At 42.6% G+C, this 16,143-nt stretch overlaps 1 protein-coding gene across 2 annotated transcripts in view; it reads right to left on the bottom strand.

Annotated features, from left to right (window-relative positions):
* Positions 1-220: 220 nt before the first annotated feature.
* The window catches only part of LOC140551858 (septin-7), a 43,445-nt gene continuing 27,522 nt past the window's right edge, over positions 221-16,143 (bottom strand). The window contains exons 6-14 of one of the 2 annotated variants that reach the window (XM_072675614.1): positions 12,059-12,176; positions 11,060-11,152; positions 9,926-10,022; positions 6,464-6,515; positions 6,127-6,252; positions 4,439-4,459; positions 3,189-3,324; positions 2,834-2,979; positions 221-2,007 (exon numbers count right to left, since the gene is read on the bottom strand). In XM_072675614.1, the coding sequence (XP_072531715.1) occupies positions 1,971-2,007; positions 2,834-2,979; positions 3,189-3,324; positions 4,439-4,459; positions 6,127-6,252; positions 6,464-6,515; positions 9,926-10,022; positions 11,060-11,152; positions 12,059-12,176 (826 nt within the window). In that variant the 3' untranslated portion in view covers positions 221-1,970. The remainder of the gene's footprint in view (positions 2,008-2,833; positions 2,980-3,188; positions 3,325-4,438; positions 4,460-6,126; positions 6,253-6,463; positions 6,516-9,925; positions 10,023-11,059; positions 11,153-12,058; positions 12,177-16,143) is intronic. The other variant, XM_072675615.1, reaches the window with a different exon arrangement.

The following is a 16,143-nucleotide window of genomic DNA, read 5'->3' as shown; positions in this document are numbered from 1 at the left end:
TGGTAATATAAGATTTTAATGTAAGCATTTTTAGACCATTGCTGTTGGTTCAAGCATTGCGAAGTGTGCACATGCTGCCCTCTGCTGTTCAGTATTGGTACAACTGTTACTTGACCTTAAACTGGCTTTGAAATTTTTTTTATAAATATGTCCAACTTAATAATAGGCATGATTAAAAACCACCAACAACAAAACACCAAGTCACTGCCTTCAAATGAAGTGGTATCATCACAGTTTTATTACGTGACTTTGTACAATAAAAATGACAGAAATGGGGAGAAAGAAAAATTGAAGACAAATAGAAAATATAGATGCCGTAAATAACCAAAAGCTAAATGTGGCTGTTTTTGAACACGACCAAACTCTTGAGCGTGAGCTCCAACAGAACATAACAGAGCTGTTACTCAAAGGCCAATCAGGAACAGCCAAAGCAGCAGCGCCACCACCTGGCAGTGAGTTTTAAGAGAGAATATGGGAAGTGTGTAATAGGGAGTTTGGAGGACTGACGCTATTAAAAGGCTTATAGGGACGTAGTACCAAAACGAGAGAGAGAAAAAAAAAAGCCAGGAGTCAGCGGTTTCTGATTTAGGTGTTAAAGTAACAGCTATAAAAGCAGCTCACCACACATTTAACAAACAAGAGAAAAAAGGAGACACTGTAGGTGGCAGTCATTGCGAGACAGGTGCATGCTTATAAATGCGTCATAATAAAAAGATAAAAAAAAAAGAAAAAGAAAAAATACAAATTCCCTCATACAAAATTCCATATGCACACTTCCTATTGCAGTTTCCTCTATTATACAAAGTCAATTGCAATTTTTGTAATCGCGAAAGTCGCACTTTCCTGGTTCTAGCCGATATCGTACAATACCAGCACAAGCGACGTTACAAGTGGTCTATACGAACAGAGCGACGTCTCATTCATCCTAATGCTGTTAAAAAAAAAACAAACAAAAAAAAAAACATAACAAAAAACATAGTAATTAATAAGGAAACTTCTAGGCCACATTATGACACATTTATAAAGGCTCTGTGAATGGCTATGCTACCACTTTAGCACACAGCGTCTCCGTAAACGACAAACAACAGAAGTACTGTAGCAGGGCAGATATATAAGATGGGAGGGGGAAAAAAAAGAGACAAAAATCAAAACAAACAAACAAAAGTTATACAATGCGGTCCAAGGCTAGATAACTTAAATTACACAATATGGAAGAGCTTAACAATTAAGAAAGGGAAAAAAAAAGCTGCAAAGAGAGTTTGTTTTTTTATAATTAAAAAAATGAAAGAAAAAGGAGGAGAAAACAAACAAACAAAAAAACAAAACAAATGAATCGCCTGAGGTGTACTTCAGCCTTTAGGTTTAGGATGGAGTCTGTCAGTATTGGAGGAGGAGGGCAGCCTTCAGAATGCTAAAACATTACACAGTGGGTCTTGCGCACAAAACACTCCGCCACTAAAACAACAGCGACCACATATGTGCGCGCACACACACACAGAGTCTGAAGAACAGCAAACATGCATCATACTCATCAGGAACTGCTTAATTCCCTATCCTGAATGATTGCTCTGATTACACTGGGGTGTGTGTGTGTGTGTTCGTCTGCAGCGGAAACGTGGGCGCTTTATAAATTAGGGATCATACAAAATGATTGTGCAGGCTCGGGGGTCTGGGGAGGTTTTAGTGCACGGCTGTTAGGAGCTTTCAGGGTGGACAAAGTCAACGCAACAATAGTTTTATCTGTAGGCCGAGTTTAATCTGTAAAACTTTAAGCAGGACGCCCTCCTCCTCCTCCTCCTCCTCCTCCTTTTACCGCCTTAAACCCTGAAGCTGTCGTCTCATCGCAGACTGACAGACAGACAGACAAACACCAGGTAAAATCAAGAGGCGATATTTTTCTTTTTGGTCGACTGACAGACAGTCCAGGCTGGCTTTATTGGCAACTAGTACATGGTGGTGGTCCCGACACTTTAAAAGATCTTCTTCTTTTTGTTTTTTTCCAAGGTCCTGAGGAGAACAAGAAGTTGAGAGAGGATAAGAAGCAGAGATAACGGCACCTCCAAACAACCCTAACTAAGCTAGCCCTACGGCTTGGTGTGTATTACAGCATGACCGATTAGAAAAGGGTCATCGATACGGATTCTGATTTTAATGACCGAATTTGATCTAAAGCCGGATAACTGATTAATATTACACTCAATATAACGTAATATGCTCCGAAAAATGAGTATTGTAAATTACACCTGACAAACACTGCAGTTTCGTTAAGCTAGTATTTCATGTTTTTTCAGTCTTGCTTGTGATTGAGCATAGTGATCAGAATGCGATACGACGGTATAGGAAGAAAAACTCTGGGAACACGACAACCCTGATGGTTACCTGCTGGAACAAGCTGCTTAAAAGAACCCTCATAATCTAACTAACATGACACTAAATAACATGAACTCTTAGGGGCTGATCTCTCATCTCTCTGAACTCCTCATACGTAACTGCATGTTCGGTTGTAGCTCAAAAGACCACTGCATTCCTGAATGTGCCCCCCCCCCACATTCTCTGCCTGATCAGGAACGTGGGGGCAGGTTTAGAGTCTATGAGAGATTCTTGAGACCTGCAGCGTGAACGACACGGTAAGAAAATGGGCTTCAGCTTGGCACTATCTATAGGACTGTCTAGGCACTTCAACTCTGAAGTGTTAGCACCCCCTGCTGGCTGGCTTAGGGACATTTTTTGGATGGGGAGATTTTTGTAGAAAGGCTGATAAACCTGGGGATCTTAATTGTCAGCTGATTTATCTGCAAAGCAACTTTTAGCAATCAGGCCCAGTTCTACATACCTGGAGGCATCGAGTTTCTGCTGCTCCACCAGACGTTGCTGGGTCTCCCAGTTGATCTTTTCCTCCTCAAACTGCCTCCTCTTCTCCTCCAGCTCCTTATGCTGCGCCTCCAGGTTCTTTTTCATCTGCTCATGACGTCTCTGCAGCTAAAGGAGCAGACGTGCAGGGTTAAAAGCTGGTCAAGGCAAATGACAAACTTGTGTGCATCATAAATTTAGTCGCAGTTTGATGGTTTATTATAGGGTTATATTGTTAAGACCAGAGTTAATATGACATTTTCAACTACTTTTAGAACTTTCAGATGAACGAATCATGACTAAGCGCTAACAGTGCTGCTGTTGAACGATGTTTGTACCTCTGCCTCAGAGTCTTTCAGTTTCTGGAGCTTCTCCTTGACCTTCATCTCAAACACCTGCTCCATCTCCATCTCCATTTTCTTCATCTTAGTCACATGATCTCTCCTCTCTTCCTCCATCTGTGCCAGAGGACTCCTGCACGCGCACACACACCCCACACACAGGTGCAAAACACACAGGTACATGCACAGATACACAGTTATCAGTTTGATCTGTTGCAGTGAAAAAAAGAGACCAAAAACAAAAACACCCAGTGAATATCCACCTGTTGGGCAGAGGGAAGAGCAGGGGGAAAAAAAGGAAAGGGGGAAACCCGTGATGTGGGAAGGCTTTGGGATCCAAAGCTAAAGGGGTTAACCTTGTTGAGAGCCTGCATTAGTGAGCAAAGCTGTAGCAAGGTTAGTGAACTGCGCAAAAGCTCAACACACTGGTATCAACACTGATCATTAGCAGAGATTACTGTATATTATACAGTATGTCTGGGGTATTTGAGGGTATATATACTGAAATATATATTTACCCTATAATAAATATATATATATATATATATATATATATATATATATATATATATATATATATATATATATATATATATATATATATATATATATATGTGTGTGCGCAGCTAGCTTAGTAAACTTTAAGCAAGCTGAACTACAGCAGAATACGATGCTGGTACACTGAACATACCTAAAAAAAGAACTCATCTAGCCATATGCAAAACTTTGGGAACACCTGGTCAAATGACAAGCACTGCTGATGTTCTGACTGTAAAAAAGTTCCATCCTCTACTTATACTGTGAATTTTACTTGCTTACTTTAACCTATTGGACAAAATTAGCATAATATTGCATGGCATGGCATGGCATGTAGGACATAAAACAACAACCAGTCATTTGATCGTCAGGGGTGCACAAACTTTTGCATACGCCTCCACTAAAGAGCACAGCTATGCGTGGATGCGGTAATTAAGCTACCTTCTGAGTTACTCTTAATATTAGCAGGTGAGCATCATTACGGCAAACAGAAAAGCCATTGAAATTTAACCCGAATCCTTCCTACTAAGCTGTTCTTGTAGAGCCAGATAAGCTCCTCCTACTGACGGAGGCCAAAGCTGCTGCTTGAATCTGGGCACCTACTGTACAGATAGCAGGGAGCAGGGAGAAAAAGGGAGAAAAACGAGGGCAAAAGAAGGCAGAGGAGTGTGTAACAGGTTCTAAACGGTGAACTGAAGCGAGCCACTTACATGCCTTCAACTGTGTCAAATCTAAAACGAGAACAAAAAAAAACAAAAAACACAAAAACTTTAGCATGCTGCTGACGCCCTCCTGCCAAGCCCGTGCCTTTCTGTTCTTAGCTGTGGACGCTTGGCTGGAGCTGTGGGTTCATTAGGCAGGAGTGGCTTTGAGGGCTGGATGAGTAGGGAGTTAGTGGTAGCAGTGGAGTGTGTGTTTGTGTGTGTGCGTGCGGGTGCGGAGTTAGCCGATTCAGCACTGTGATAAAGTAGCAGGCCACTTGGTGCATTAGAAAGCCTGGCTCCTTGACTAGGGATGGGTGTCGGAAATTGAATATGGGCATATTCTAATAACAGGCGCGTTGTGTGGAGAAAAACAAAAAGAACAATAATTGTAATGTTTAATCAACGCTAAAAAGCTAAATGGATGAAACAGATGAAGAATCTGCTTAGGGTAAAGTTATGCAAGACATCATTCTGTAGGTCAGCTGGAAAAAACATAAGCCTGATAGAGGGTTAACTTGCACTGCAGCCTTTAGCTTCACTTATGTAAAAAAGTGAAAGGCTGTAAACTGACTCCGAAGCCCGTTTTATAGGATCTTCACTTACATTATTATGAAAGTCGTACGCTCTGTGGCGAGACCTCAGTTTGAAAAACGATATGATTAATTCCACTCTAATACCATCATTTAGCTTCAAGTGTCCACTCTGCTACTCCTACGTTGTGTTACAGTCATTGGGAATTTTATCAGGAACACCCATCACAGGTGCATTGGGTAGGTGTCCAGCTACAGACTGTAGCCCATCTGTACAATTTCTTTACTGCATTAGTTAATAGAAAAGGAAGACCACAGGGCCACCGAGCAAACACATTGTTTTGTGGTGGATCACTCTCATCACAGCAGTGACACTAACCTTTTGTTACGAGTGTGCTCCAAGTCCATATAACAGGAATCTACAGCAACATTACAGGGATTTCTGAAGGACTAATCAAGTATACTGAAACAATTACTATAGTTTACTATGGTTTATAACACAATGTACGATTGGATTTGCCAAAACAAAAATAAATGACTTAATAAACCTAACAAAATTAGGAATGCTACAAATGAATCCAAGGTATTCATAAAGGTATTAAAAATCATATATATAATAAATTACTTCCCCATTTACACACTGGCATTTATTTATTTATAACTAGCAAGTACACACTTCCTTCTTCATTTTATATATATATATATATATGTTTTACAAAGCCGTGCCCCATATTGATGCCACTCATTTGTTTACTTACTTACTCATTTTTGGCGGCATTCTTATTGATGGTCCTTCATATAAATACAAGTGTTGCAAACTGCTAAGACGGCTCAAGAGGGCCACTGCTATTCTTACCGCACTATTTTGGTTCTTTTTGTTGCTGCAGTTTTAAACACAAGTCAGTGTCAAATATCCAGCCAAGAGCAGCAGAACCAAACTGTGCAACAACAGATGGGCAGCAGACTACAGTGGCCAGTGAGCGTACATATTGCTATGGCATCAACAGAGCCTACAGCCTACTCTGTAACTGCAAACCTACCAAATGAGCCTATATGGTGGGTGTTTCTGATCAAACCAGGGTCAAGGTGTTTCGAACACACAGGTTGCTCGATGTACATATTCACAATGCGCTCAGATGTGAAAACACGTTCACAAACACTCACTTGGTGAGCTGGCCTTTGTTCTTGTTGTTGTCAGCACCGTTGTAGGTGACTGCAGCGAGCTTCCTGCTGCGGTAGTTCTCGTAGTGGACGTTATTAGTCACATCCTTCAGGTCCTGCATGTGGGTTCTGCAAACAAGAACCAGAGACCACAGTAAATGATCAAAGCAGAAGGACAGCAGAGGGCAGCAGAACAAATCACCTATTGCAGCATGTGGTGGTGGGCACGTGGAGGTGCTCTTTACACGCTGACCAACAGGCTTGTTTCAGCCTGGGTGGACAGACCGGAATTTCTGAAATCTGCTTAGGCCCGAAGCTTTTACATTATACATGTACATACCTGATGAGCATGTTTCGTAGGATTGTGAAATCACAGTGCTCTCCATTTTCAACTAAAAACAGAAGGAAAAGAAAAATATTAACGACAGGTCTGGGGGAAAAAAGGGGGGTTTCTGGTGAGAAGCACATGGTCTACCACGCTATCTGTAGAAGTACTGATACAGTAATCTAATGCTACGTCATAATACACAACGTCACCTATTTTCAGTGCTTTCTTGTGCTTTCATTCATATTTGCTAAAGTAAAAAGCAAGCTGAAAGATCAACTAGCATATTAGTAACCTTACTGACATGAGTCATTCTGTTTACTGCTTCACAATAAGCTGTGGGTGGGGACAAGCTAATTACACTAAATCCAGTACAGTCTATTATATTAGCCAGCCGGCAGGTAAAGGACAGTATCTTTACAGACCAGGATCAATTGGTTTTACATGCTTACAAACGCTGTTCGCACCCTGCGTGTGATGTAATTCGCAGAATGCCTGCTGCATGAATATGACGGAGAGAGCCGTAAGAGACGGCACAGGCTACATTCCAGTAGTGCCTCTGTAGCGACACCTAACTCGGGTATCATTGTTTGTTCGGTCGTTATGCTGTACACCAAGCATCCAGCCTGTGATGGTGCCACCACCCATATTCGCAAGCAAAACGCACAAAAATAGCCTGAGCCACACCTTGATTTCCTCATCTGCTGAAAACATATTTCACCGTCGTAATTAGCAGACTGCATCTGACTGAAAAATAAGCATTTTTTTCCTTCCCATGTTTCAGTTCAGTTCCTGTGCTTTAGAATGCATCGCTTCGCTGAACATCTAACCACAGTCATATCCTTGAATGGAAGCCACGTCAAATAATATTATCTGGAAATCAAAGCTAAAACAAAACAAAAACCCAGCAAGAGCACCTGCCTTTAGCTCCACAGCATTTGCTGTTTGCACAAGACAAAAGTTCCTCATTTAGGAACCAAGAGCTCAGGCTGTTGACACAGGTAAGCTAAATGTAGGTGTTAGGAAAACTAACCTAACCTTGACCAGGAAATCAAACCCCTGTCTGCCACATGGAACAACCATGTGACCCACTACACTTTAACAAGAGACACGCAAAGCACTTTGTTGACCTGCCGAATGTGGACCAGACACCTGTTTTGAAGGACTGTAGTGCCTAGAAGTGTATCATAAGGGAACTTCATGAAGAGGAAGAATATAAAATACAAACAAAAAACTAAAAAGTATGAATGAAATATGAGCCCTTTAAACAAGCAATTCACTGCAACACACTACACATCCACCAGAGGGCACTGGAGCCCCGCCCCAAATATCAATGTGCTATCTGAAGTGTAGCTGTTGAAAAGCCACCCCCCTGCCACACACCCACATGACATTTTAAGCTTACATGCTGCCTGTCAAAACCATCTCAGTCACTCGAAACCCCTTCTAAGGACACACACTCGGCAGCAGTATCACTGTAGAAATGCCTATACGGGGCCTGAGGGTGCACTGGACAGATACGCCCACATACACACGGAAACAGCCCAGCTATTTCTCAGAGGCTGATCTGCTGTGCCATGTGATGATCCTGACCCAGTTCGGTTATCTAAACGGCTCTTCTCAAGCCTTAGGAAGACGGAACTCTTGAGAAGTAGAAGTGCTGACCCCACTTCACGCTGTTGACAGGACTTGGGTCAAGTTTTCCAGGTATCACTCTGGGTCATAAAGGGAAAGATAAGGAGGATATATTATATATAAAAACAGCAAAAGATGTGGAAAATCTAATAGCCATGCAAATTCAAGTCCTTTTGAGAGCTCACATTTATTATAAATAGCGGCCATTCCAAAAACGTAGCCAATGGTTTATAACTGGCTCCGTAGCAAATCTATACATGAACTTTGGTATTAATAGGCATGTCTTCAAATGGCAATCAGCAGTCAGTCATCGCCTGAATAGCACAGCCTATATGGGTGTTGTCGCTGACAATTTGCATCCCTCTATGGTAACAATTTAGCCCTTCACCTTCTAATCTAGTCCACTTTCAGCATGATATTCACCAGGTCACAAAGCAAATGTCGTCCAGATCTGAACCTAAAAGTACATCCAAAATGCAGAACATGAGCTTCTGCAGCAATGTTGTGACATTTCTATAAAACACAGGCCACACAGTCTTGCAGAATCCATGACCTGCAGAAATGAGGCTGTTCTGACAGCAAAAATGAGGCTGGATATGAGATATCACTGGATATGAGAGTGGATATGATCTGTACAGTCAGTGGGTGGAACATGCAGCTACTGCTGTTCTCAAAGGACTTTGGTGATTGCTGGTAGTCTCATGTTAAGGTTGATGTTAAGGTTCACACCATTAAATATATATATATAATTAAAAGTTCTCCCCCACAAACGCACACATGCAACACACGTCAGTGGTCTCAACCGGTCGGTTGCTTCCACAGTGCAGCATATATTATGTAACGTCTTAACAGGTTTCAGAGAGCTGTGGGGAGGTTTTCTAATGAGGACTGTGACAACTATACAGGAGCTTCCTGTCTCAAGTGTGTGCAGCCTCTCACTTCCTGCGTGCTATGCGACTCCGTTCATTTTTCACTAGGTGTTTTGCATCCTCCCACTTCACACTGACTCAGCCTAACGTGAGACGGGAAGAAGCTGTAGAACATCTGTAGATTTTATAAATCTACCTACAGTCCCTCTGACTCGCTCTTACTGTGTACTCTCACCCTTGCTCATCAGCCTCTACACCAATTACTGAATTTCTGTATCCGCACAGAGCAACCTGTGAAAATCCTGAAATCTGCAGACGGCCTGCTTCTTAACCGAAGGTGACAAGTCTGCTTACAGAAAGGAAGTTAAGCAGCGGTTCTATTGGTGCAGCAGCAAATGCCACCAGTCATAACCTCAAGTTCCTGGGCATCGCCATATCCATTGAGAGCTGATTTAGGTAGGCAACACTGCCTTCATAGCCAAGGGAAGAGAACTCGGCAGAGATCTTCCTAAGATATATGAATACATTCAACCTGTCTCCAGCCCTGATGATCCAGCTCTACACGCCGATCATCAACTCCATCCTCACATCATCTATAACCACCTGGTTTAGAACCTTCACCTCACAAGAACAAGCTTGAAGTCTAGCGCTTAATCAAGAAAGCAGAGAAGATTTTCAGGTGTACTCTAATGCTTCAGAAGATTTAAAACAGAGGGATAATAGCTGACCCCTCCTCCCTCTGGTAGAAGACTTAGGACCAAAGCCAGCACCACCTCAGTTCTCCATTTTGCTTCCAAGACGCAAATCGGACAGGGTGAAGCCATGTGACTATACGTGCAAAATTTTGCTGTAGAAGTTCACATTCTGGCAAGGTGTTAAAAAACACAACAAAAAAACAAAAATAAAGAAAAATAAACAAACAAGCAAACAAACAAAAAACATGCATTTTCAGACATGCCCCACCCCCTGTTACCTTCAGCCACACCCCAGGGGTACTGCCTTCCTCTTACACGCTTTCCATTCACCTCTATGATGGTGTTACTGCCAACAACTGCCAGAGGCAGCCGATCCTGCAAGATAAAAATAAGTAAATAAATAAAATGTAATATTAAAAAACCCAAATTAATAAATGCAAAACACGTGAAAAGTATATTACAGTAAAGTGTTAATCAACGCAACTGAGGAGGGATGGAGATGGACGATACCTAATGAACGCCTAATAAAGCTCATCGCAAATCAGGATCAACTCAAACAGGCTTAAATTCATCGAGGGGGGTTGGGGAATACGTGAGCCAGAACAATTCCAGATCAAAATGGAGCAAGTTGCAATTGGTTGACTTTAAAAGTACAGTAATGTAAACATACCCCTCCAAGTTCTCCAAACAAGGAGAGTTGCTCCACAACGAGCATGCCTTTATATTTTACATGCAAATGTGTCACCAGATACTTACGCATACATGCATCTATGCAGAGGCCTAAATCAGGCTTTAACGTGTGCAGGTCCGTCTGTGTTAGCACTGTGTATGAGCGAGTGAGAGAGTGTGTCTCTATTTGACCTACTTCTCTAATGGGTTACTAAAGGGAAGCATCATTGATTGCCTGCTTCCTGTGCTTAGCTACATGGGCCAAACAGTGTTTCTGCTTCCTAAGTGGTCAGAAGTCGACTGAAGCAGTGCCATGCTGGAGGCATATTTGGAGCACTGGAGTTAGAGTTGAACAATATAATGAGATTTTAGGATTATTGTGATAAACAAATGTCAAAATATGCTTTTCTGAGTGCTTCATATTGGGTATATTTAGGACTGTGTGTTGCAAAGACATCTTCAATATATTGCAACACTGTCAACAATAAACACACAATGATAGAAATAAAATCTGAGTAAAAGAAAAGTTGAATATTTATGCAATCAGAGCAGTGTTATCTAGTGGTGGGGGTCTGCCACCAATCATTGTATATAAAGTATTAATGAAAAATCCAGGACTTCCTAATGTGTGTTTTAATTATTAATGTGTTTGGCTGGTGCATTGTATCCATTTCAACTTGCTCACAAATCTCAAATAATCTACATATGATAAATGCTGTCCCGTACAACAAGAACATACTAACCTTAATCTTTTTCACCAGTTTATTCTCCTCCTCGTCATCAGTTTCCGGGAATTCGTAGATTTTGATTTTATGCTCTTGGATTTCTCGCATTATCTGCAGAGTGTGACAGAACACACAATATAAACATTAAAAAGAGGACGGAAGTCAGAAATAAGGGAGAAAATGTACGATGAGAGAGATGCACATGTAAACAGTTTCTGGGTTTTGTTACAGTTCAAGAGAAGCTTTCTCTAAAACTATAAGTGCCGACAGATCAGTGTATCTTGTGGCGGCGATCGACAACATACAAATAAATACGCAAAACACTGCTTTTACTCCACTTAGGAGTTAAATGCTGTTACTGTGTGTGTGTCTGCTGATGTTCCGCTTGTTTCACTGTCCTGTTTAAAGTTCTGATGTAGGGCAAGTCACACATCTCTGCTCAAACAGGTCAGTCAATACGACACGGACAGGAAACTGGGCACTTAGCCACACACACACACAAACTTCTGTGCATTATAGTGACCATTCGAAAAACAGCCTGATTGTTTATCGGTATTTGGGCAATCACACACTAGGGGAGAGAGCTTTATTAGAGATATGCACGGGTGCCCGATTGCGCTCTTTCCGGAGTCTGGGGATATGGCATGCAGGCTAACAATTTAGTGATCACATTTTTTATTCTAGCAGGACTGTAGCCTTATAAAACCAGCACAATGCAGTCACCTATAAGGTAAACCTGCAGTCTCACGCTAATCATCCACACATAACACTTAAGGACGGCTGAATATTAGGCAGGAAGTACATCCCCAGTATACCAGCGAATTACAAAGCGTCTCGTAATATGAAAATGATCAGATCCTGAACACCATAAAGAACCTACAATAACATAGAACGTTACAGTAGCCTATACCGCAGATCCGGAAAATCGGCCAATGGGTTTACATTAAGGTCATGAGAACCTACTTCCAGCACACAGTAGAGGTGGAGATACACACACTTCATTGTACACAAACACACCTGCTTCTTGAACTGTTGGCATTCTTCTGGAGTCAGTGTGTCAGCTTTGGCGATGAGGGGGATGATGTTCACTTTTTCATGTAACCGTTTCATGAACTCAATATCCAGCGGCTTCAGTCTGAAAGAATAAGAACGGCGAACAGAAGAGAGATGTTAAAGCGATGGTTTACCCAAAATGCAACCCTGCCTATATTTTGTTAGGTTCAAGCTTGCATGACTTGCTCGCTGCATAAGTCCTCATGCAGAGGTCAAGACACCACACATGTCAAGGCTGATCGAATGCATTTAGGGTAAGCTGGTGGCGATGGCTTGAACTGCTACGCTTTAGAGTCTCTGTGGGTCTCTTTACACCTCAGCTGTAAAGTATCAGTTTTACTCCCATTCCGCTGTTCGGCTGATCTCACACGGCAGCTGTTCAGCACTGCGGTGCAGTAAACTTGCATCTGCAGCCTATAAAGAGGAGCAGCCGTACCTGCGCCTGCTTTCAGTCTACAGAAATGTCCATCACCTCTTTAGAAGGTTTGTTTTGGGCAAGGCACTTGTTGGATTTCTCTACATTTTTAAATAATAAAGTTGCTGACATTCATTCATATATATATATATTGCCTTATTTGAACCAAATCATTGGCGTGAAACTGTTTAGAACTGTTTACAGCCGTGGTGAACGGGAACCCACGTCTGGAAAGTTGAATGGCTCTTAAAGCTCTCTAACAAAGTTATTATTACACCAAACTGTTACGAGTGCCGCCTGATGCCGGAGACATGCATCTTCAAAATGAAGACTTTTCAGAAGGCAAAAATGAACTTAGAATAAACTCTTATTTTATTTTGACTTCCATTCTAAGTCATTTAGAGCATTGCTATTGGTCCACTCATCCAGAGTTGTCTACGCAGTGCAGAGACCAGCTACAGGGTTCAAACCATGGAGAAATACCTTGGTGGAGAAAAGGTACTTGCGGGATTAAATTCAGCCCACAATTGTAGGCCTGATTCAAGCTCTAGTCCAGACACTTGACATACAGAAACCTCTCCACCAATTACAGTAGAGCGCCGCCGTCACAATGAGCACAGGGGCGGCCAGTGTGTGTGCGCGCGTGTCCAGCTGTGCGCGTCCAGCTGGAGCGTGACGCACTGAGTCGGCGCTGAACACGAGCCAAACTGACACACCGAGGACGGAACAAATACACTAATGTCTTTCCTGTTCTCTTGGTGTCCTACACACACATGTAAGAGGAACGGAACGATTGCACTAATGTTTTTCCTTTTTCTCCGAGCCCCTCCCTGTGTGTGTGTGTGTGTGTGTGTGTGTGTGTGTGTGTGTGTGTGTGTGTGTGTGTGTATGTGAAGACATCGTGTTGTTGTTCAGTAGAGGGAGGGATGGGTGGAGGCCTGAAGCTCAAACTCCTCTACAGCGGCTGTCTGAGGGAGACGCGCTCCGGACTTAAGGGGGTCAGCTGGTGCGTTTCAGCTCGTTAGACGCAGGCAGGGGTTTTAGATTCCGACTGATGTCTGCCAAAATCGGATAAGTCGCCGCCCCAAGCTTTATCTTAGATGCTGAGCCGAGACAGGAGGGAGGCCTGGAGGGGCTGAAAGAGGATATTCAGCAAAAACAGTTATGACAGAGTTACAAGATGATTTATGGTTTGGGCCAATTCTGCCCTGCACTCTCAAAACTACTGTTCTGACTCAAGAAAGCGTGAAGTAATGAATAATAACACTGAAAGCCTGAAGGAATCTGCCAGCCACGAAAGCAGCAAAGCAGCTTGAAGTCTGTTAAGTTCAAAGAGATCCAGTAACTAAGTGTACTAAGTCCTCTGCTGTTCACCCTGCTGACTCATGACTGTGCTGCGAAACACAGTTCTAACAGCATCATAAAGTTCGCAGATGATACAACTGTGCTGGGTCTCATCAGCAAAGGTGACGAGTCAGCATACAGAGAGGAGGTGCAGCAGCCGACAGACTGGTGTACAGTCAACAACCTTCACTGGAATGTAGAGTCAAGTCAAGTCAGTCAAGTCAAATTTATTTGTATAGCGCTTTTTACAACTGTTGTCGTCACAAAGCAGCTTTACATAATTAGTACTTAAAGAGAAGACCAAGAAAATGGTTGTTGACTTCAGGAAAACAAGACACGACCATTCTCCGCTCAACATGAATGGCTCCTCTGTGGAGATAGTCAAGAGCACCAAGTTCCTTGGTGTCCACCTAGCGGAGAACCTCACCTGGTCCCTGAACACCAGCTCTACAGCCAAGAAAGCCCAGCAGCATCTCTACTTCCTCCAGAAGCTGAGAAAGGCCCGTCTCCCTCCACCCATCCTCACCCTCTTCTATAGAGGGACCATAGAGAGCATCCTAAGCAGCTGCATCACTGCCTGGTTTGGGACCTGCACAGCCTCTGACCGCAAGACCCTCCAACGCATTGTGAGGACAGCTGAGAGGATCCTCGGAGTCTCTCTCCCCTCAGTCATGGACATTTACACCACCCGCTGCATCCGCAAAGCAACCAGCATTGTGGATGACTCCACCAACCCTTCACACAGACTGTTCTCCCTCCTGCCATCAGGAAGAAGGTACCGCAGTATCCGGTCCAACAGGACCAGACTCTGCAATAGCTTCTTCCCCCAAGCCATCAGACTTCTCAACTGATGTCTTTTCTGTTACATTCTCTCTCTCTCTCTCTCTCTCTCTCTCTCTCTCTCTCTCTCTCTCTCTCTCTCTCTCTCTCTCTCTCTCAGATAAAATGGGAAGCATTTTTTTGCACAAAGCATTTGCACTAATAACTTTACTACCTCACTGGACTCAATATTTATTACACATTGCAGAATTTGCACACTACCGGCAATTATTTATTATTCTCTGTCTGTGTTGTGTTGTGTTGTCTGTCCGCACTTGTTTGTGTTGCACTTGTGTTTTTTATGCACTGTCTATGTTGCACCATGGTCCTGGAGGAACGTTGTTTCGTTTCACTGTGTACTCTGTATGCTGCTTAGTTAGTCAAGTCAAGTGGGTTTTATTGTCATTTCAGCTACAAACAGCATAGCAACCTTTGGCAACACAATATCTGTGACTGCAATTACTCCTCATTTACATTTTACAGCAATAATGACCTAATGACCATGTCGGCCATTGTTATTGCGGGTGTCTGAATCGAAAAGTGGAATTTAAAGAACAGCAAAAAAAGTGAGTTGGAGGGCATGAAAATTTCCCACAATGCACTGGTAAACATCACAGCTCGCTACATCAGCTGAATGAGGACCAAAATGCATTGCAAGTCTCTTGTTACTAAGCAACGCTACCAAGTTGCCAGTGGAAAGAAACTGAGCCGATGACGTTTGCTCATATAAACAAGCGATCGTTCCGAGCCAGTGAACGCTGTGAATTTCAGACATTTTCCCGTGTAGTTCGCTAATGGGAAGCTTATGTTTGTAAGCAACGTAACGGTCAAAGATTATTCCATGAACAGCACATTGCTTATGCGGATTCAGAATTCAGTGTGTGTACGGAGCTTCAAACACAGCTCAGCCACTCACACACTTGTTTATGTGACGGTGTGGACGCGGGCACATGTTGCTGATGAGGAAGTGTCCGAATCCATCAGTGTTTCTAGCGTTTCTAAACAAGCTATCCTTACATAGCGCAATGTATCTGAGCAATCTGATCTACACAATAAGTGTTAAACTGGGTATGAAAAGCAGGTTTTACCTAAATACTGATTCGACAGTTTTCTATACAGACCCACATCCTACATTTTCCTTCCACTCCTCCCATTTGTGTTGGTTTAGGCCAATTTTCTGAAGTCCAATCTGAAACATTCCTTATAAACTCCAGTTAGAGTAAGCAGGGCTAAATAGTTGCAGTTGGGATAGAAGAACATTTGTGAACGATTTTCCATCACAAGTGCAGGGAATTCAGAACAGGCTATTTATGTCCATGGCATGTTTTAAGACCTCCATAACTATGTGTACATGAGACAACTCTAATTTCTAAATAGAGTCAAATTAAGCAGTATTATGCTCCTGGGCTCCATCTACAGTCTGGAAGTGGAATTCCAGCACTAAGCCACAACAAAAGAATACGGGGGGCAA

The sequence above is a fragment of the Salminus brasiliensis genome, chromosome 3 (assembly GCF_030463535.1).
Source record: "Salminus brasiliensis chromosome 3, fSalBra1.hap2, whole genome shotgun sequence".
NCBI lineage: Eukaryota > Metazoa > Chordata > Actinopteri > Characiformes > Bryconidae > Salminus > Salminus brasiliensis.
The sequence above is the reverse complement of the archived record's forward strand: the minus strand, read 5'-3'. Positions and strand labels throughout refer to the sequence as shown.